The sequence below is a fragment of the Sardina pilchardus genome, chromosome 2, assembly GCF_963854185.1.
Source record: "Sardina pilchardus chromosome 2, fSarPil1.1, whole genome shotgun sequence".
Classification (NCBI taxonomy): Eukaryota; Metazoa; Chordata; class Actinopteri; order Clupeiformes; family Clupeidae; genus Sardina; species Sardina pilchardus.
In genome coordinates, this window is record NC_084995.1 from 12087172 (window position 1) to 12110136 (window position 22965).

The window sequence follows — 22965 nt, forward strand, 5'->3', positions numbered from 1 at the left end:
ATGTCTCTGGCTAGATGACGATGCCTGATGACTACTCGTGTAGTAGTGGACATGTCTCTGGCTAGATGACGGTGCCTGATGGCTACTCGTGTAGTAGTGGACATGTCTCTGGCTAGATGACGGTGCCTGATGGCTACTCGTGTAGTAGTGGACATGTCTCTGGCTAGATAACGGTGCCTGATGACTACTCGTATAGTAGTGGACATGTCTCTGGCTAGATGACGATGCCTGATGACTACTCGTGTAGTAGTGGACATGTCTCTGGCTAGATGACGGTGCCTGATGGCTACTCGTGTAGTAGTGGACATGTCTCTGGCTAGATAACGGTGTCTGATGACTACTCGGGTAGTAGTGGACATATCTCTGGCTAGATAACGGTGTCTGATGACTACTCGTGTAGTAGTGGACATGTATCTGACGAGATGACGGTGCCTGTCGGCTACTCGTGTAGTAGTGGTCATGTCTCTGGCTAGATGACGATGCCTGATGACTACTGTAGTAGTGGACATATCTCTGGTGCTGAGATGTGTCCTTTTTTGGGGGAGACTGGAGATGGGCACTCTCCCCCTCTAGCTACATGAAACCTGATCACTGGGAGCCATTCTGTGGACATGCACACATGATTGTGTATGGCCAACATACCAATCTGTGTACACAAGGACACACACACACACACACACACACACACACACACACACACACACACACACACACACACACACACACACACACACACACACACACACACACACACACACACACACACACACAATCTGTCTGTCTCTCAAATTGTCTGTCTTATGCTCTCTGCCTGTCTCTCAAATTTAATTGAATAGGTAGGCTAACACATTGCAAAAAGCAAGAAGTTAGACATGAGCTTTTGAGTCTGTGAGTGTTTGTGAGGGCTCATTGAGAATATTTGTGTGTGTGTGAGAGTCAGCCTTGAGTCCATAGGGGTTTTTGAGGGTGCACCGAGAAGGTGTCTGTGAGCTTTTTGACTATGTGTCTCTGAGTATATTATGTGTTTGTTTCCATGAGTGCTATGATGAGTGTGGTTGTGTGTACGTGAGGGCGTGTTGAGTATGTGTCTGTGAGTGTATTTGTGTGTCTGTGAGGGTGTGTTGAGTGTGTGTGTGTGTGTACGTGTGTGTCTCCATGAGGCCATTAGTGTTGGGTGGGGCTCAGGTGATGAGACACACACTCTGACTCACTCTCCTCTCTGATTTGAATCTGCGTTGAGTCCCTACTGACCCCAGTCCAGTCGGACACAAGTGACAGCTGTCACCTCTTCAAACGCCAAATAGCGCACACACACACACACACACAGGTGCTTCAGATCAGAATACTGATGACAGCGAGGGATGGGGAGATGTATGCTTCCCATACTACACAAGAAATTCACAAGAAAGATCCTATCCATCAGGAATATTTAGGAAAAGGTTGATAGAAGTAGAGTTAAGAAAAAGAAATAAAAAAAGTCTCCGTCTGATAAGAGTCCGAATGTAAAAGCTGTCCATGTAAGAGCTCTAGTCCGCGTCTGGGTCATCAGTGCTCAAGTCATGAGTCTAGGTCTTGTCCTGCCCTCGAGACAGAGTTTTGCCCTCGAGTCTGACAGGCCTGCATGAAGGCAGGAGGTCATGATCTCTCGGTGATGGTATTGACTTGTGTGTCATGATGTCGGTGATGTAGCGAGTTGTATGGTGTGTTTGAAGATGGGTACAGCTCTATGTTCATGCGAAGTGTGTGTTTGTGTTTATGCTGCTGTGTGTGTGTGTGTGTGTGTGTGTGTGTGTGTGTGTGTGTGTGTGTGTGTGTGTGTGTGTGTGTGTGTGTGTGTGTGTGTGTGTGTGTGTGTGTGTGTGTGTGTGTGTGTGTGTGTGTGTGTGTGTGTGTGTGTGTGTGTGTGTGCGCTGTACTCTGTGTGACCTGAGTGTAAGCCCACTGTAATCTGCCATCCAGAACCAATGCTCCAAAAATCTGACCCATCGTCACCACGGCGATTTGGTAGGTCTAGGGCACACGCTCATCTGTCTGTCTGTCTCTCCGTCTGTCCATCCCTTTGTCTATCTCCGTCTGTGTCTCTGTCTCCCTGTCTCTCTCTCTCTCTCTCTCTCTCTCTCTCTCTCTCTCTCTCTCTCTCTCTCTCTCTCTCTCTCTCTCTCTCTTTCTCTCTCTCTCCTCTCTCTCTCTCATACATCCATTCTGTCATTCTCACCCTTTCTTTCACCACTGTGGAACTGCAGTGTTTACGTAACCCGTAAATATAGAAATGGGTGAAACAAAGGCAGGTCTATGCAGCAGGAGAATATGAGGCCTGTGTGTGTGCATATGTGTGTGTGTATGTGTGTCTATGTGTATGCGCACATGCTCACAAGAGAGAAGTCTGACTGGGCTGGGTTGTTGCTGATATGCCCCCCTCAATGGGTGAGGTGTGTGTGTGTGTGTGTGTGTGTGTGTGTGTGTGTGTGTGTGTGTGTGTGTGTGTGTGTGTGTGTTTAGGCCTCTGTTTCCTCTCACTCCAGTGTTCACTGGGTTTCAAGCAGACTTCTGTTTTGGAATGTTCCCCCCACCCCTCCCTCTCCTGCGTCTACGTGATCCACAGTTTTGGCACATGAAGGGTTAACGCATGTTCTTAGTGTCTCTGTTCCTCTCTCTCTCGCACATGCACACACACACTCTCCCTCCCTCACTCACTCACTCACACTCTCTCTCTCTCTCTCTCTCTCTCTCTTTCACTCACTCACTCACACTCTCTCTCTCTCCTCTCTCTCTCTCTCTCTCTCTCTCTCTCTCTCTCTCTCTCTCTCTCTCTCTCTCTCTCTCTCTCTCTCTCTCTCTCTGGCAGACTGGCTCAAACCGGTTCTGGGGAAAGTGCTTTGTGTTTCCCAGTGCATCCTGGGTAGGGTCATGTGTATGTGTGGCTCTGTGATGTCACTCTTATGGGAGGAGGGAGGGGGAAAGGAGAGAGAGAGAGAGAGAGAGAGAGAGAGAGAAAAGAGGGAGGGAGAGAGCGAGCGAGAGAGAGAAAGTCCTTGAGTCAGCTATCTTTTATCAGATGAGATGGTGGTGTGTGTGTGTGTGTGTGAGAAGAGAGAGAGAGAGAGAGAGAGTTGGTGTGTGTGTGTGTGTGTGTGTGTTTGTTTGTGTACAAGTGAGAGTAAGTTTTGGGAGGCTTTGTGACACCAGGTACTGCAGCAGTACTGTCTGTATGGTAGGCTTTCTTAAAGTCTACACACACACACACCCGACTCCTCCTGTCTGCTGTGTGATTCTGAGCCCGGTCCGTGAGGCCGCAGGCCTCGGCTATTTCGAGGTGGCCTGGTCTGGGTGTGTATGAACACACACACGCACATACACACACACACACACACACACAAACACACACGTGTCCGGCTTTCTGTATCTAGTGTGTGTATCTGTGTGAATGGCCACACTTTGCCATGCTGAGCCATCTCTAACCATGTCTTACTGTGTTTGTATCACTCTCTCTCTCTCTCTCTCTCTGTCTGTCTGTCTGTGAGGTCTCTCTCTCTCTCTCTCTGTCTGTCTGTCTGTGTTGTGTCTATTTGTCTGTGTTGTGTCTGTCTGTCTGTCTGTCTTTTTCTTTCTTTCTTTCTGTTTGTGTTTCTCCATTTGACTTAACTGCCATCTCTCTCTCTGTCTATTTACCAGTTGTAGTAAATGTGTTATAAACACATACATATGTTTGGTAGCTATGTGTGGAGGCACCATGAACACATGTTAGGTAGCCATGACCCTATAAACACATATGTTAGGTAGCCATGACCCTATAAACACATACATGTTAGGTAGCTATGACCCTATAAGCACATATGTTAGGTAGCCATGACCCTATAAACACATACATGTTAGGTAGCTATGACCCTATAAGCACATATGTTAGGTAGCCATGACCCTATAAACACATACATGTTAGGTAGCTATGACCCTATAAGCACATATGTTAGGTAGCCATGACCCTATAAACACATACATGTTAGGTAGCTATGACCCTATAAGCACATATGTTAGGTAGCCATGACCCTATAAACACATACATGTTAGGTAGCCATGACCCTATAAGCACATATGTTAGGTAGCCATGACCCTATAAACACATACATATGTTAGGTAGCCATGACCCTATAAACACATATGTTAGGTAGCCATGACCCTATAAACACATTCAATGTTAGGTGGCCATGACCATATGAACACATGTATGTTAGATAGCCATGACACCATGATCACCTACGTATGTTAGGTATAAAACTGGACCGCAGATTTTGGACATTTTGTGTCTGTGTAGTGGAGAGGAGGTCATGCATTGATGGCTGGTGTTTGCAAGTTCAGCATATTGTGACGTTTTGTGCCAAAACATTTGGTGTTGGATTTCGTTTGTTTACCCTTTCTTATGGTCTTCTACACTTTCTTTCTGCCTACCTCTGACTCTCCACTTTCACTCTTCACCCCCTTGCTCTCTGTCTCTACAAGACTACCTTCTAGTACTCAGGACGACATTTGCTGAATAGCATTAGAATGGACACAAATAAATAATGATGAACTTGGACTAAACTCCTCCGCCTCCCTCTCTCTCTCTCTCTCTCTCAGCAGTGGCAGCCGTCATGTCGGAGGACGCCGTGCGACAGACGCGCAGCCAGAAGAGGGCGCTAGAGAGGGACTCGCTCCCCCCCAGCAGCAGCAACACCTCCACCACCCCCAGCACCACCTCCGTCACCGACCCCCCTGAGGCCGAGGCCAAGCGGCCGTGCCTGGAGGGAGCGGGCGAGATGACGGGCCACGATGAGAGGGCCGAGATGACCGAGAGGTCAGAGAAGGGGTGCCGGCCGAAGGTGGAACCCACCACTCCCACGGGGAGGACCACCACCACCACCACCTCCTCTTCCTCCTCCTCCTCCTCCTCCTCCGCCCTGCTGAGCGGAGCAGAGGTGAAGGCCACCATTAAAGTGGAGGTGCAGACGGGGGAGCAGCCCATGGACATGAGCACCAGCACCAAGAGGTGAGGGGAGCGGTGTGTGTGTGTGTGTGTGGGGGGGGGGGGGTGTGGGTATGGGTGGGTGTGTATGTCAAGAGTGTTGGAGAGATTTGTGTGTATGTGTTTGTGAGCACACACAGAAGTGTGTTTGTGTGTGTGTTTTTATGTGGTGGAAAGGAGACAGGACTGTGTGTGTGTGTGTGTGTGTGTGTGAGAGGTGAGGGTTATCGGAGTGTGTGTGTTTAATATTCAACGTTCGGAAAGCTGGGCCATGTGACATGATATGGTATGTGTGTGATATGAGGTGATGGGGTGTCTGTCTGTCTGTCTGCCAAAGGTAGCCTAAACGTCTGTGTATGAGGTGATGGTGTGTATGTCAGTGTGTCTGTCTCTGTGTGTGTCTGTCAAAGGTAGCCTAAACGCCTGTATATGATATGAGGTGATGGGGGGTATGTGTATGTGTGTCTGTCTGTGTGTCTGTCTATCAAAAGTAGCATAAAACTCTGTGTCTGATATGAGGTGATGGGGTGTGTGTGTTTGTCTGTCAAAGGAGGCCTAAACGTCTGTGTATGAGGTGATTGTGTGTGTCTGTGTGTGTGTCTCTGTGTCTGTGTCTGCTAAAGGTAGCCTAAACGCCTGTGTATGATATGAGGTGATTGTGTGTCTGCCAGAGGTAGCCTCAATGCCTGTGCATGATAGATGATGGTGTGTGTGTCTGTGTCTACCAACAGTAACCTATACGTCTGTGCATGATATGAGGTGATGGTGTGTGTGTGTGTGTGCCAAAGGTAGCCTAAACGCCTGTGTATGATATGAAGTGATGGGGTGTGTGTGTGTATGTCTGCCAAATATAGTCTTAACGTCTGTGTATGATATGAGGTGATGGTGTGTGTGTGTCTGCCTGTCTGCCTGCCTGCCAAAGGTAGCCTAAATGTCTGTGTATGATATGAGGAGTGTGTATGATGCTGTGTGTGCGTGTGTGTTTGCTTGCGTGCGTGCGTACATGTGTGCGTGTGCGTTTGCGTGCGTGTGTGTGAGCGAGTGTAAGGGGCGTCTCTGTTTAAGCAGTGGGATGTGTGTTCTGGATGATGGACTCTTCCCAGGATGCATTGCAGAGGGGAGGAGTTGTCTGAGACGAGAGAAGTGCTGAGGTCAGCGAGAAGGGTGGGACCGGCAGAGCACAGAGAGTGTGTGTGTGTGTGTGGAGGGGAGGGGAGGGGAGAGGAAGAGGAGGGAAGGAGGAGGGGGATGCCAAAAAAGATAGAAAAGTTAGCCCTGCACTTTTGGGCGTCGGCTGACCTCACTTCCTGTTTTTCCTGGTGTGAGGTGATCACTTGTGTGTCATTTTTGCCCCTTGTGTGTGTGTGTGTGTGTGTGTGTGTGTGTGTGTCTGTGTGTGTGTGTGTGTGGTATGCATCTGGAGATGGCAGCTCTGAGTGATATGATGAGTCACTATTTATTGTGCTAGAATAATGGATGTTGCTGTTCAGTGTAGCTTGTAGTGCTGTACAGATTTAGCACACAAGGCAATACTTTTGGTCAGCATACATGAATTCAGAAAAAAAGCACTCTTCCAGCAGCCATCTTAGCCACGCAACTCTTCCAGCATCTTCAGGCGTAATAAGCCATCTTAGCCACGCAACTCTTCCAGCATCTTCAGGCGTAATAAGCCATCTTAGCCACGCACCTCTTCCAGCATCTTCAGGCGTAATAAGCCATCTTAGCCACGCACCTCTTCCAGCATCTTCAGGCGTAATAAGCCATCTTAGCCACGCACCTCTTCCAGCATCTTCAGGCGTAATAAGCCATCTTAGCCACGCACCTCTTCCAGCATCTTCAGGCGTAATAAGCCATCTTAGCCACGCACCTCTTCCAGCATCTTCAGGCGTAATAAGCCATCTTAGCCACGCAACTCTTCCAGCATCTTCAGGCGTAATAAGCCATCTTAGCCACGCACCTCTTCCAGCATCTTCAGGCGTAATAAGCCATCTTAGCCACGCACCTCTCCTCTCCTACCTCTCCATCTGTGTTTGGTGCTTCAGCGCGTTAAGAGAACTGAAGAAGCAACAAGAACAAGAACTGTTGTTTTAAATGAATTCTAAATGAAAGATACACGGTATAGAAAACGTGTTGCCAGTTTTACTCGGGCAGCTGTTGATATACCTGGGAGGCCCCCCACATAAAGCCTGCATGTGGGAAACCCTACGGCAGGGGGAGCATCTGAGAGTGGGGCAGTGCTCTGTTTTATTCATTAGCTACTTTCAGACATTGGTGCAAGTCCGCATGTCCTGCGGACATCAAGCGCTTGGAGCATACTGTACTGTATATCTGAACAGCATAACCGGACATAGCCGGCTGTTACACTACTCCCCCTATTTCCGACGGACATTATGTCTTAACGATGCAAAGAACGTGCAGAGATTCTGTACGTGTGTGTGTTCAACCTGTTCAACCATGCAGAGATTATGTTCATCTGCGTCGGTGTCACTCGCGGCTAATGTCCGCTCGTAAGCATCATATCTGAATCACACGAGAGGTCGACCATCCGTTTGACAAGGATCTGCATATAGTGCGGAGGGGAGGTCTGAAAGCAGAAAGGAGTCTCTGCATTCCCGCTGTAGGCTGCTCCAGGGGGATACTCATCTTTATACAGACCTTACTCATCAGTGGGAAAGGGAGGACTGAGGCGCCGGTCACTGGTCACATTTGTGAACTGGTCAGTTATCTGGTCTGTGGTCACATTTGTGAACTGGTCAGTTATCTGCTCTGTGGTCACATTTGTGAACTGGTCTATCAGTTATCTGGTCTGTGGGCACTGCTCTGTGGTCACATTTGTGAACCAGTCAGTTGTCTGGTTTGGGATCACTGTTTTATTGTGAAATGTGGTGATGTGTGATGATCATATGGTGGTCTCTGGTCATGTAAACTGGTGCCATGTCAGCCTTTTGGGTGATCCTTCACTTTTGCGCACACACACACACACACACACTATGATGGCACAGTAAAGTAGTGTGGTGGCACCATTTTCTGCAGCACCTGAACCCTACTTCACTCCACAAAATGAAGGCCATGTGTCAAACCGGTTCTAGCCGGCCGTTACCATGGTTTCCACTTTGGAAGGAACCGTAAGGGGGGTGGGGGGGTGGATGGTGTCACATGATGACTGTGTGGGGAAAAACACTTGGTCATGTGACCAGCTTCTGTAGACTGATTAATACACAGGAAGTCCCCCCCCCCCCCCCACACACACACACACATGCCCACAGTCAGGCTCCTTTTTACATTCATCCAGAATAAAACAAGGAGCGCTACACCCACACATCCATCTCCTTTCACCCACCACAGTCCCTATTGACACCCCATCACCACCACCTTGATAGAGGAGGAGGAGCTCCACCCTACACATGCTCAGACTCCTTTGCTGTGTGTTCACCTGCACCGTACAAACCACACGCGTCACAGAAACACCAACAAATCCCTGGAAACCCTATAGGGCAGGGCTATTTCCCTCTCCCCCCTCCCACACACACACACACACACCCACACACACACTCGCACCCCTCCCGTCAGCATGGGGTTGAAGCGGCAGGCTGCGAGAGAGAACGCGGCCACAGCGACCTCCTGAAGCACAGCTTCAACCAGCTTCCTCCCCTCGCCTCGCTTCGCTATCACTTCCTGTCTGGGTGCTGACGGTAGCAGGGCTCGCGCTCCCATGTTCCGTGTGTCTGCTGCGCCAGGCCGGAAGTGGTGAGAGTGTGAGAACGGTGTGTGTGTGTGTGTGTGTGTGTATTTGTCGTGGGGTAAGGGCGTTCTTCTGTGTGCACTTACTGTAAATGGTTGTGAAGCATGCTACAGTAAGAGTCTGTGCAGTGTTGTAAATGGTCTTTTCTGAGGTTAATGTGAGGTTAATGTGTCTGGCCTCTTTCAGCTCTATTTTGGCAGTAGAGAAAATGAACCCATCTTTTAGCCTTCATACTTTCTGTGATGATGCTGCACATACACACACACACACACACACACACACACACACACACACAAAATCTTAGGTCAGTTAGTTGGTTGATGTGTGGTTCTAAGCACACTGTCATGTCATGTCATGTCACTCCGTTAGTTCTGCGGTCTGATTTATTTTTGGTCTGAATGTTCCAGACAGCTCAACATCAAGAACATGAACTAGGAAGTAGGTTCTGTGTTCTAAGGTTCTGTGGTGGATCATAGGATCGCTTTCCACCGACAGAGGCCCCGTTCTGTTCCAGTTCTAGAACTAACATTTGAACCGTTGGTTGGTTTCGACACACAAAAACTGGTTCAGAATGTGACACTTGGGTTCAGAGCAGGAGCCAATACATTGTTTTGTTGATGTTTTTCCCTGCGGACCATAGTGGGCATGTCACTCCGAAAGCATGAGTTTTCCCTCCTTATCAACTGTTGCCATGAGTAACCAAAACTAGTCAGCTAGCACTACACTGCAGACGTTAACTAGCATTCTACACAGTACATTTCTGCCGTTTTTATGGGACGCAGTCATATCAGCCTTCTATTTATGCATCTCATTAACATGTTGTTTATGCATGCAACACCCATTGTTGAAACATTCTGAACCAAACCGGTTCAAGAATGTGTTCCCTGTCGGTCTGAAAAATGCCCTCAGTTAGCCGTTCTGCGGTTCTAAGCACACAGTTCTATCATGTTCCAAGCACACAGTTCGATCAGGTCACTTGATCACCCAAGTCCAGGAGGAACTCGAGTCAGGCTTAACCCTGGTGCCAAAAGTCAAACTTTAAACACACACACACACACACACACACACACACACACACACACACACACACACACACACACACACACACACACACACACACACACACACACACAGTAACTATAAAGAAGCTTCCCAAGACACACACACACACACACCCACATACATACACAGTAACTATAAAGAAGCTGTCTAATACACACACACACACACACACACACACACAGCTGTACAGAAGCCAGTTTATGTTTTTTCCACGGTCTGAGCACTGCTCTCTCCACCATCCTTACTGTGTCCATGATTAGTCTAGAACCCTAAAAGTGCATCCACACGATTTCCTCAGCATGGCAGTTGTTTCATATGACTGACTCGCCCAGTGGCCATTGGGAGTGTGGTGTTGTGTAAGGGGCGGGTGCCTAGCTGGTCATGTGACTCCATGGTGGCAGAGCTGGGACTGTGTGATGGCGGGACAGATGGGGTGTATCGGTGCGTGGCGTCACACTCTGCTGTTGTGCAGTCAAGCACACAACGCACGCTCATGCTGCTTAGGGTGACCTCTGGTGGACACGTGGTGTACTGCAGGAGATGGGATCAGCTGAGGTGAAGGAGCTCAAGGGACCTGAATCATCGCTCATGATTTAAAGCTCCTCTAGCAGTCCACTGTGGATTATATAGTTGGGAACATCTGTTTATGAGGGCTTGTTTGCTTGTGCTTTTGTGTGTGTTTATGTGTGTGTGTTTGTTTTCTTCCTCCAGTGAGATCAAGAAAGAGAATAGTCCACCCACAGCTGAAGATGATGACGATGACGATGATGATGTCATTGTCCTGTCAGACAACGACTCCCCCAGCCCACAAATGAATGGCCACTTCAAAGAGTTGGACACAGACCTGCTGATGGTACACACACACACCTGCTGAGGACACACACACACACACAGACACACACACACATACGCTTACAGTCAGCCCTTTTCTAATTTGCTCCCATTCCCTTGTGCCATTGATGACTCTTTTTCTTTCTGACACCTCGTATGAGCTGCTGAACAGCATTTGATTACGACTGTACGTCTGAGGCACACACACACATACACACATACGCACACACGCATACATACACCCACCCACACACACACACACACACACACACACTTACGCGTACACATTTTTATACCTGTTCAAAAAGACCCAATGTGTTATTGGGTGTTGGCCTAACTCTGACTGTGTGTGTGTGTGTGTGTGTGTGAGTGCAGAAGAGCAGCCCAGAGGAGAGGGAGCGCATTATTAAGCAGCTGAAGCAGGAGCTACGACTAGAGGAGGCCAAACTGGTGCTGCTCAAGAGACTCCGGCAGAGTCAGATGCAGAAGGACAGCCAGCCCAAGGTACACACACACACACACACACACACACACACACACACACACACACACACACACACACACACACACGCAGATGGACAGGCGGACAGACAGACACACTCCCACACCCTATCTCTATCTCTCTCTCTCTTTTTCTTTTTTCTCAAACACACACACACACACACACACACGGACAGGCAGACAGACATACACAGTCCCACTCTCTTTCTCTTTTTCTTTCTTACTCTCTCTCACACACACGGCGTGAGAAGAGCAGCTTGCCCAAGGTCCACGCGGGCACAAGCCTACCAAGAGACTGAAATTGTGTTGTCCATAAAGACAGACAGAGGTAAAGGGTCAATGGAACCGCTCAAGAGGAGTGTGCGAATACACATACTAATTCTTTCTTTCTTTCTTTCTTTCTTTCTTTCTTTCTTTCTTTCTTTCTTTCTTTCTTTCTTTCTTTCTTTCTTTCTTTCTTTCTTTCTTTCTTTCTTTCTTTCTTTCTTTCTTTCTTTCTTTCTTTCTTTCTTTCTTTCTTTCTTTCTTTCTCTCTCTCTCTCAGGCGGTGGGCTCTGGTGCTGTTGCTACTCCACCCCCACTAGTGAGGGGCTCCTTCACTGCCGCTAAGGGCTCACCACAGGTGAGGCGCCCACTGATCCTGACCGCACACAGGCCTGCCCAGTGTGTGTATCTGTGTGTGACCAGCCTTCAGAACAGAACAGCTGAACCACTATCATTTGCCTTCAGAACAGAGCAGCTAAACCACTATCATACCATACCATGTCATCACCACATAGCCGTATTCACCCTCATCATCACAAAACCCTCATCATCATCATCAGCACATAACCCTTCTCACCCCCTCATCGTCATCATCGCCACATAACCCTCTTCACCCTCATCATCATCACCACACAACCCTCTTCACCCTCATCATCATCATCATCGTCATCACCACATAACCCTATTCACCCTCCATCATCATCATAATCATCATCATCATCATTATCATAATCCTATTCACCTGCACAGCACTTGTGCTCACTGGTGTTCCTGTTTAGACATGTTGTTGTTGTTGTTGTTGTTGTTTACAGGTGTTGTCAGGGCGCAGCTCTGGTGCTGTGATCCCGCCCCCACTGGTCAGAGGAGGCCAGCAGGTGTCCAAACATGGCTCCCAGAACTCCCAGATCATCATGCCTCCTTTAGTGAGGGGAGCACCGGTGAGACACACACACACACACACACACACACACGGCTTGTGTTCTGTTCAATTCAACGGTGGCGCAATGGAGAGTGTTGAAGAAAGCAAAACACACAACACACACAGAAAGATGAAAGCACTCCTGAAAGCCCCTCATTATGATTGTGTTTTAAATCCTAAACTCCCCCCACCCCCACCCCCTCCTCCTCTTCCTCCAGCCCATCTCGGTGTCGCCCCAGCAACTGCAGTCTCTGCGTCAGCAGCATCAGCACCAGCAGCATCATCAGCATCATCAGCACCATCAGCACCACCAGCACCACTCGGGCTCCGGGTCGGGTTCCGGGCCTCCGCCCCTCATGCTGGCGCCGCGGGCCGCCGTGTCCTCGGGGAACCAGAGCCACAAGCTGCTGCAGTCAGGAGGGCTGATACGCGTCGCCAACGTGCCCACCACCAGCCTGCTCGTCAACATCTCACAGGTGGACACACACACACACACACACACACACACACACAGACACATGCCCACCACCAGCCTGCTCGTCAACATCTCACAGGTGGACACACACACACACACACACACACTCACACAGACACATGCCCACCACCAGCCTGCTCGTCAACATCTCACAGGTGGACACACACACACACACACACACACACACACAGACACATGCCCACCACCAGCCTGCTCGTCAACATCTCACAGGTGGACACTCACACACACACACACACACACACACACACACACACACACACACACACACACACACGCCCACCATCAGCCTGCTTGTCACACATACACACACGGGCACTCACACGCACGCTCACACATTCACACACTGACATGGGCACTCGCACATGCAAGGCCACACATATTCACACTCACAAATGCACACATGTATACACACACACTCGCATACCCAAACAGACTCAAGTGCACACACATGCACACACATGCACACACACACACACACACGGCACTCACACACTCTCGCTCACACACACACATAATTATGGAGTTTAGTTTCAGTAGCTGTCTTTAAATGGTGATGTGTGTCTATCCATGAAAGTAACAAAAAGTAACGAAACATTGTCTCTTCGCATGGTGTTATGGAAACCCCAGTCAAGCCCAACCAACATGAAGTCGTCGATGACCTCGCAATCGGCAGGGGTGGGTGTGGGCGGCGTCGCCGGTGGCAACCAGGCAGACTCTCCGGCAAGCCGTCAGGCGGCGGCTAAGCTAGCCTTGCGTAAGCAGCTGGAGAAGACCCTGCTGGAGATCCCACCCCCCAAACCGCCCGCCCCTGAGCTCAACTTCCTGCCCTCCGCCGCCAACAACGAGTTCATCTACCTGGTGGGCCTGGAGGAGGTGGTGCAGAACCTGCTGGACCTGGGAAGAGGTACGCACACACACACACACACACACACACACACACACACACACACACACACACACACACACAGACACACACACACACACACACACACACACACACACACACACACACATACATACACACAGGCAGACAGATAACTTAGTTTGTGGAATTAAAATTGAATGAATGAATGAATGAATGAATGAATGAATAAGTGAGTAAACGAGTTGTGCCTTCTCATTGGTCTCCCCACAGCCAAGCAGGGTCTGCCGGTCGCCTCTGCAAACCAGTCGCACGAGCCGTTCACCTGCGTCCAGTGTCAGACCGACTTCACCTGCCGCTGGCGCCGGGACAAGGGGACGGTCCTGTGCGAGCAGTGCATGTCGTCCAATCAGAAGAAGGTGCTGAAGGCGGAGCACACCAGCCGTCTGAAGGCGGCGTTCGTCAAGGCGCTGCAGCAGGAGCAGGAGATGGAGCAGCGCATCCTGCAGCAGACGGCCGCCGCCGCCTCTTCATCGCCACACACCTCCTCCTCATCCTCCTCATCATCCTCCTCCAGCGCCATGCACATGGTCAAAGCAGAGCATCTGGTAAGACTGGAACATCTGTACACATGTCTCGCTGGTGGTGTCCTGTCTCTCTGTTCTCCTGTCTGGTGTCTTGTCTCTCTGGTGTCTTGTCTCTCTGGTGTCCTGTCTCTCTGGTGTCCTGTCTCTCTGGTGTCCTGTCTCACTGGTGTCCTGTCTCACTGGTGTCCTGTCTCACTGGTGTCCTGTCTCTCTGGTTCTCTGGTGTCCTGTCTCACTGGTGTCCTGTCTCTCTGGTTCTCTCGTGTCCTGTCTCACTGGTGTCCTGGTTCTCTCGTGTCCTGTCTCACTGGTGTCCTGTCTCTCTGGTTCTCTGGTTCTCTGGTGTCCTGCCTCACTGGTGTCCTGTCTCTCTGGTTCTCTCGTGTCCTGTCTCACTGGTGTCCTGGTTCTCTCGTGTCCTGTCTCACTGGTGTCCTGTCTCTCTGGTTCTCTGGTTCTCTGGTTCTCTGGTGTCCTGCCTCACTGGTGTCCTGTCTCTCTGGTTCTCTGTTGTCCTGTCTCACTGGTGTCCTGTCTCACTGGTGTCCTGTCTCTCTGGTTCTCTGTCTCTCTGTTGTCCTGTCTCACTGGTGTCCTGTCTCTCTGGTTTACTCGTGTCCTGTCTCACTGGTGTCCTGTTGCTCTGTCCTCAGGTGGCCCAGCAGCTGAAGCAGCGCTCGTCCCTCCAGCAGCAGCACCACATCAGCAGGGCCAGCCCCAACATCGCCCGTCACCATGCCAACATCAAACAGGTGAGCCATTCCGAATGTGTGTGTGTGTGTGTGTGTGTGTGTGAGTGAGTGTGAGTGAGAGAGAGAGAGAGAGAAAGATTTTGATGACAAGAGCTTTTGTGTGTGTGTGTGTGTGTGTGTGTGTGTGTTTGTGAGAAAGTAAGTAAGTTTTTTTTATTTATATAACACATATTTATGCTCAGAGTGCAACCCAAAGCACTCATTTGCCCAATCCCAATGTGCGCCCTGAGGACTAAGGACTAAAGACTCACAGACTTTGATTGATCTCAGGTGCTAAGTGAGTGAGTGTGTGAGGCCACATGGGCTCAGATAGGCATTTGGGATTGGGACAGCACTTCACAAGATCACATGTACCTTGGCGATGTTTAATATCAAAGACGTTGCTGACATTTGCACCATGCACGTGTGTCATGCTGTTGTTTACCTTTACCTGTTATTTCCGGATTTTCCTATGGTCTCCGCGGTAAACGTCACAACACTTTGAACTGTGGGTAATTCCCTTAGGTGAAGTCTGCACCGATACAGACTCACGGAAAGGGCTCGGTAAGTGTGTACTCAAGCCCTTGCGCCTTTTGAAATTCGACATTGGGACAGCACTAATTTCACGAGAACGCGCACCAAAGTCTGTGAGTCTGTGAGTCCGGACATTGGGATTGGGCCACTGACAAGCATTTAGACCAATTGTGTGTGTTTTTTATTGTTGTGCCAGAAAGGAAATGAAATCAAAGAGCTAACTGGAAGTGTTATTAATCTCTCCCTCCCTCTCTCTCTCCCCCCCGATAGTCTCCGGGCTCTGGTCAGCTGTCCCGTGGCGGGGTGCAGTCGTCGGGCGTGGGGGGGGTGCGGGGCCTGAGCCACTCCTTCTCGTCCTCGTCTCAGCTGCAGAGTGCGGTGGCCGCCGCCGCCTTGGTGGCCCGGCCAGGTAAGAGCGCCGCCTCCGCTGGGGGGCGCAGGCACGGTAGCCACGGCAACAACGCCGCTGCCGCCGCCGCTGTGTGGAGGAAGCCCAGCAGCGTCAGCTCAGGTAGACCATGGCCCCGCCCCCCCACTTGCCCACCACCACTACCCAGAAGCCCCTCTTACCCACCCCCACAAATGACCAGTGAATGATTGACGGGCAATGAGGCCCCTCCCTCTGAATGTGTGTCCTGCTGTGCGCTCCTCTCCAGCTGTCCTGACCTCCCTCTCCTCCCCACATACATTATACACAGTCTATTCCATCTCCCCCTTTATATACAGTCTATTCCATCACAGTCTATTCCATCTCCCCCTTTATATACAGTCTATTCCATCACAGTCTATTCCATCTCCCCCTTTATATACAGTCTATTCCATCACAGTCTATTCCATCTCCCCCTTTATATACAGTCTATTCCATCACAGTCTATTCCATCACCTCCTTTATATACAGTCTATTCCATCACAGTCTATTCCATCACCTCCTTGATATACAGTCTATTCCATCACAGTCTATTCCATCACCCCCTTTATACAGTCTATTCCATCACCCCCTTTATACAGTCTATTCCATCACCCCCTTTAGGTGCTGTGTCCACCAAATGCGTTTTTTACAGCCAGAGCGCCCTCAACCTCTTTTTCTCGGCGCTTCGATAAGTGTTTATTGTTGCTAAGTTACCAAAACCAGAGACGGTTTATAACGAGAAGTGACATTGACAAGCCCGGCGCTGTTCTAAAAGTTGAACAGATCTCAACTTGAGCGCTCTGAGCGCTGCGGTAAAAAACGGTCAGCGCCGAGAGCTTTTTTCCGCCGAGGGCGCTCAGTGCTGTGAACGCTGAGCTACATAGACTTTATATTGAAAATTGTCGCCGTCGGCGCAAAAAACGTCTTTGGTGGACACAGCACCTTATACACAGTCTATTCCATCACAGTCTATTCCATCACCCCCTTTATACAGTGTATTCCATCACAGTCTATTCCATCACCCCCTTTATACAGTTTATTCCATCACAGTCTATTCCATCACCCCCTACAGTTTATTCCATCACAGTCTATTCCGTCACCCCCTAACTATACAGTCTATGCTGTCAACACCTTTGAAGTGTAACTGGCGAAAATGGACCAAAGGTTCTTTTTCTGAATGAAAAAATAAGCTGTGGAGATAGTGTTTTTTGTTGATCCAGCACTACAGAGCTAGCTCCAAAATCCAAAATCACAAACAGTGGATTAGCTAAGGACGGCAAGCTAAACGCTTTCAAAATAGCAATTTTTTTAAACCAGCAATATTGCTCATAACGGCACCAAACCTCGTCAGTAGCTTGCTCTGGGTCCCTACACACAAAGCAACAATGTAGTTCACGAACCCGGAGATTATTACAGAAGACTGGTAAGAACACTCGCCAAGTCTCCCTTTACCAGCTCCTCTCGAAGGAAAGTCCATATAAGGCAATTATGTGACTTTTCTTCGTAAATCCAGTTGGTGTGTCTGCTCACTGCCCTTAGCTGATCTACTGTTTGCATTTTTGGACTTGGTATTTTTTCGTTGGTCAAGTACTATAGAGCTAAAATCGCGTCACAGCTTATTTGATGTATTTTCCTTCACAAAAATACCCTTTGGTCAATTTTCGCCGGCGTTGCACTTTAATGTACAGCCTATGCAATCACTCCCTTATATACAGTCTATACGATCACCCCCTTCAGATCTGCCCTTCATCTTCCTTACAGTCATCATCATTACTATCGTTAGCGCTTTTCCACACATTCAGTTTTGTCACTCGTAACTTCATCACTGGTCCTTTTTTTTGTGTTTTCCTTTTTTGTACTTTTTGCTTGTTCTTCATGACTTTTAAATTCACGTTTGTCACGCCCTGCCCATCCCCTGCCTTTAATCTTTCATATTTAATTTTTGTTTGTTTGTTTGTTTGTTTTGGTCAGTGCAGTATGTATGTTGACAGACTGGGGAGGGTTGTGTTGTAGTCTGTGTAGCAGGAGAGTAAGTGGCTCTGATTGGCCCCTGTGTGGAGGCGGCCTATGGGCTCCAGTCTGTTGTTTCAGTCTCTGAAGTGGTGGTGGGCCTCCGCTGTACTACAGGCCACAAGAGCTTTATGTCCCCTCTCAACTCCCTGCAAAGAGTCCAGGCAGAGATCACACAGACACAGACACAGACACAGACACAGACACAGACACAGACACAGACACAGACACAGACACAGACACAGACACAGACACAGACACAGACACAGACACAGACACACTCACACTCACACTCACACTCACACTCACACTCACACTCACACTCACACTCACACTCACACTCACACTCACACTCACACTCACACTCGTCAAAATGGGGCAAATCTAAGTCAGACCGGTCAAACTCAAGCGCTTGAAAAGTGAGAGTCTGGGAGTCCAGATCAGACACGTGACAGTCAGGTGTCGGCGCTTCCCCTTCCTCCGACTAGTGCTGGGCTTATTCACACTGCTGCCCCTTCCTCCCCTCTGGGGAGCGGCCTGCTCCGATGGGCCAGATCCGGTTCCACCACGGGCCTGATCCGGTTCCACCGCGGGCCAGGTCCGACCCCGAGCTGGCTGCTCCTCGCCCTCCTCTTGCATGAGCAACGGTGTCTCTCTGGAATGCTGCTGAGTGCAGTCTCTACTGCATTTCTGTGTATATGTGTGTGTAAGTGTGTGTGTGTGTGTGTGTGTGTGTGTCAGTCAGTCTGTCTCTGTGTTTGTCTATCTGTCTGTGTGATTATCTCTGTATGTCTCTGTGTTTGAGCATGCACACATGCATGGTTCTGATTGATTTAGGCCATTTAGGTTTTAAATGGCATTGTGTTTTTCTGTGCACTGCTTTAATCCTCAGGATTAGACTGTTTTGTGAATGTGACTGTGCCTGAAGGACTGGATGTGATTGTTCAGATTAACTCCCTGCCTGTGACCGTTCGGAGGTCGTGTTAGGAATATACCTGTATGCAGTGTTGAGTGGCATCCCGTAGTGAAACCGCTGAATTGAATGGCTCTCTCCAAATGTCAATGACTTTGTTTTTTGTGTGTGTGTCCGCTTGTGTGTTTCTGCGTGTGTGTGTGTGCGTGTGTGTGTGTCTAGGTGTCACCATGGCCTACGTGAACCCCAGCCTGTCGGTCCACAAGACCTCGTCGTCGTCCGTGGAGCGCCAGAGAGAGTACCTGCTGGACATGCTCCCTTCCAGATCGCTCTCTCAGACCGCCAACACCTGGAAATAATCTTCACCCTCATCCTCTCCCTCCGATCCCCCGCTCCGCTGCACCCTACCCCCCCCCCCCCCCTCCCCCCTCCCCCCTCCGGTTCCATTCGCCAACCCGCACCTGGAAATGATGTCATGGTCTCGTCTCTTCAAGCTTAGCATTTTTACTGAGCACAGTCCTCCACAGCTATCCCACAAGCCCCTTGCCCATATAGACATTGGCGGCAACTCCGAGCCACAGTTGGTGATTGGATGCGGAGGCTCTGCCTTCGTTGTTGGCTCTGCCTCTTTTGCACCTGCTTTCAGACCCCGCTCATTTACCCCTGCAGTAGGAGGAGCTACATGTTTGGAGGGGCGGGGCATTGCTGCAGTCCCACCCACATTGTTTTCTGTTTTGTTTTGTTTTGATTTTTTTAGAGCGGCTGTTTTCATTGGTTATTATGGTCCTTCCCTCTCCTTGGGGTGATATTAATATTATTATCGCTATTATGGGTTTTTTTCTACTGGAATAAAATGAAATAATGGTAAAAAAAAAAAATACAATTACAAAAAGAGATGATCATGGAAGAGTAAGAAAAAAAGGAGTTAATGGAAAAAAAACAAAAAACAAATAAGTGATTTAGATAAAAGACTGTATAAAGGGCTTCCACAACATCTGGTCACTTAAGACCTTCAGTGAGAGAGTGTGAGTGTCAATCCTGCTATCATCCTTGTTTTTTTTTGCCCAGACCTAACAAACTGAATTATGACAATAGCCCTTTGTGGACTTTCTGGAATTTTATAAAGCCCCTCCCCCACCCCTACTTTACTGGCTTGGACACCTGCCAGTCGTGATGATGGGACTGCCCTCTCCGGTCTCTCTGTCAGATTGTGGCTTCCCACCTAACACAAACGGAATATGGCGACAACAGGAAAAAGGGATGTGGAGACGGGCGTGCGTCCTTACGCCGGCTGAGTGGCGGCTGGTGGGTGGAGGGGGCTTTAGCACTGCTGGTGATTGCATCTGTGACCGTAACTTGTGTTGCTTTGTGGTCATTTTTTTTCCCGATCACTGGACTGTTCGTAAAGAAAAAAAGTCTTAAGAGTTTTTAAGATGCTGATTTCAGACGCTTGAGCAACTGTTAGACCCTCGTCACATCATGAGAGACCCCCACAAGCCTGTTGTGCTTCTTTGGTTTTTTATCTTTCATGTGTGTTTCTGTTTGTCCTCCACCCCTCGTTAGCGCCAGACGCTGGTGGGCAGCATGTCTCCGTGGAGAGGCTCTGTGCTCACCGGAGTCCACTGGACTCGGACTGGTCCCGCTCTCCACACGTTAGACGGACAGCAGCTGGTTAGTCACACCACGTGGATCTGTACGTCATGCAAAGATCAACAAGCGGTCAAAGTTCACCAGAACTGACTCTCAGTCCACCTGTAGATACCCTATCCCCCCCCCCCCCCCCCCAGCTTAAAGAGTGGGTGGGGGGGGGGGGGGCTGTGTTTATATTGTTATACTTATTTGAGTTATTGCTTAGGATTATTTTGTTTTCGTTTGTTTGTTTGAGTTAAGGGCCATCTCTGCCATATTTATTTTGGAGTTCTAATTTGTGATGTGGAGATATTGGGCAATTTTTTCTTTTTTTTTTCTTTGACTTGTTTGTTTGTTTGTTTGTTTGTTTTTTCTGTCATTGCTCTCCTTTCATCAGCTGCCAGGACAGGAAGTGGAGGGGAGGGGGGGTTCTTTCTTTCCTCTGAAGTCTGAAAATGGGGGGATTTTGACTTTATGTAGCCACCTGCAGCGATCTTAAGACGTCTGCATAGCATGGTTGTTTCTGAGATTCTGATACGTTGTCAACCCGGGGTTGTGCATATGTCATGATTGAAAACATATCAGAATCTCAGAAATAACCACGATATGCAGTCGTCTTAAGATGTCGATTCCTACTTTTACCTCCATAACCGCCCCAAACCACACAGCCACACCCAACACCACCCAGCCCCACCTCTGCTGGCTGCAGACCAGGCTGGGTTCTGGTCTTTCTCTGGCCCTCAGCAGCAGCAGCAGCAGTGGTGGTGGTGGTGGTCAGATCTGTTCTCTGTGGACGTGTTTGTGACTGTAGAAGGGGTCTCTGTTCAACCTCAACTAGCTGTTGTTGTTGATAAACTGTTGATGATGACAGATGTTCTCTGTAGTTGCAGAGACTAAAGCGTTGAGATTGACAATCTCTCGCTTGTGATCTCCGGGTTGGCTGATTGGCTGTACAGGGAGCACGTGTCCACCGTGAGTTTTCTGATTGGCTGTACAGGGACCACATGTCCACATTTACCACCCAGTCACAAACATTGGTTCCTTACCTGACACAACTCTAACTTTGCCCTTTCCCTCAGTACACACAACACACACCAATCCCACCGATCCCTACTGTACAAAACAGTGTTGCTAGATTAATCATGTTTAAATCTGTTGTCCTGTCTAACCATGTCTCATTGTAGATTTGGCCATCTACATCCCCTTTGGGGCTTTCCGACAGCCATGTTGTGTCTGATATAGACCTCTGAAGTTCACGTATAAAAAGGATCCAAAAGCTGACATCTTTGCCCATATAAGGAGATCCGGGTACAGTCTTTGCCCTGGTACCTGGATCTCATTATATATCCTTAAAGATGACAACTTCCAAGGTCTATTGAGGAAGTCAAGTCTCCACAACCAATCATAGCGCCTTTATGACAAGCTTCAGCCAATCAGAGAGCAAGGAATATACTGTCCTGGCCGCTGCTGTCCAATGATGTCACACCATTCCGTCGCCCCGGGTTACAGGCGCTGTTTTCTGAGTAGCATAATCGAAAGGCACCCTGGCCTTCTTTTCTGCTGATGTAATAAATCAATGTTTCAATTCGTTTCTCTGTTTTTGATTTGTTGGCTTTTTTCTTTCTCTCTGGTTCTATTAAAAAAGTGATAATAAAAAAATAATTTTAACCCTTTCATTTTGTGTGTCTGGTCTGTCTGCTTTGGTATTATCGATCAATTGTATGCCCCTTTGATCACCATGCTTGATAGGAATCTGGTAGAAATGACTGATTGTCTTGTGTTTAATTAATGTTTCAAGATTTATATCTAGTCATTTAGTCATAATATCAGTAATTAAAGCCCATAGACATCCAGCTATTGCTATTGTATTGTGTTCGGAGCCTCTACAGTATGTGTGTACCTTGGAGTAGAGTAGAGTCAAGTCTAAAGTAGCCTGGGTTATTGGACCTCTGAAGTTGGCCTACAGAAAAAAACATCTTTGCCCAAATGAGAAGATCTTGATTTTTTTCTATGGGAAAAATAACATGAGGATTTTGAATTATCACACCTGTTAAACTCTAATGGGGACAAAGAAATCGGAAATGCAGACGTTTGGCTCTACACAGTTTGTCCTCTGCCTTCCGAGTGGATGTCATCTTCGATATGTGAAGACAGCAGACTGATTTTATACCCCAGAGCTAACTTACAAAAAATTTTTTTTACTTTATTTAACACACATTTTGTCAAATATAGACTATAACTCTTCATTTCTCTGCACACATTCATTTTACTAAAACACTGGAAATCTGACTCAAAATGAAATTATTGTCAAAGAATAAATCTTGTTTTCACTTCACAAGGAACAAGAAGAAACAGTATTGTGTAGTGTAACATATCTCTGTTTCCTTCGATCACTTGCTAAAGGAGTCCAAACACTGGATTCTGTTTCTTCACAATTACTGAGTTAAACATGCATAGTTATTTAACACACATTTTGTCA

At 48.5% G+C, this 22965-nt stretch overlaps 1 protein-coding gene and 1 non-coding gene across 5 annotated transcripts in view; both read left to right on the top strand.

Annotated features, from left to right (window-relative positions):
* The window catches only part of LOC134063146 (transcriptional repressor p66 alpha-like), a 34224-nt gene extending 12062 nt beyond the window's left edge, over positions 1-22162 (top strand). The window contains exons 2-12 of one of the 4 annotated variants that reach the window (XM_062518852.1): positions 4612-5020; positions 10512-10653; positions 11007-11135; positions 11677-11754; positions 12209-12334; positions 12534-12791; positions 13439-13715; positions 13947-14281; positions 14914-15012; positions 15796-16036; positions 19080-22162. In XM_062518852.1, the coding sequence (XP_062374836.1) occupies positions 4626-5020; positions 10512-10653; positions 11007-11135; positions 11677-11754; positions 12209-12334; positions 12534-12791; positions 13439-13715; positions 13947-14281; positions 14914-15012; positions 15796-16036; positions 19080-19216 (2217 nt within the window). In that variant the 5' untranslated portion in view covers positions 4612-4625 and the 3' untranslated portion in view covers positions 19217-22162. The remainder of the gene's footprint in view (positions 1-4611; positions 5021-10511; positions 10654-11006; positions 11136-11676; positions 11755-12208; positions 12335-12533; positions 12792-13438; positions 13716-13946; positions 14282-14913; positions 15013-15795; positions 16037-19079) is intronic. The other 3 variants (XM_062518851.1, XM_062518854.1, XM_062518853.1) reach the window with 3 other exon arrangements.
* Positions 10752-10833, top strand: LOC134075764 (small nucleolar RNA SNORD60). Its single transcript, XR_009938486.1, has one exon. It is a non-coding gene; the product is annotated as a small nucleolar RNA SNORD60 (small nucleolar RNA).
* Positions 22163-22965: the final 803 nt, after the last annotated feature.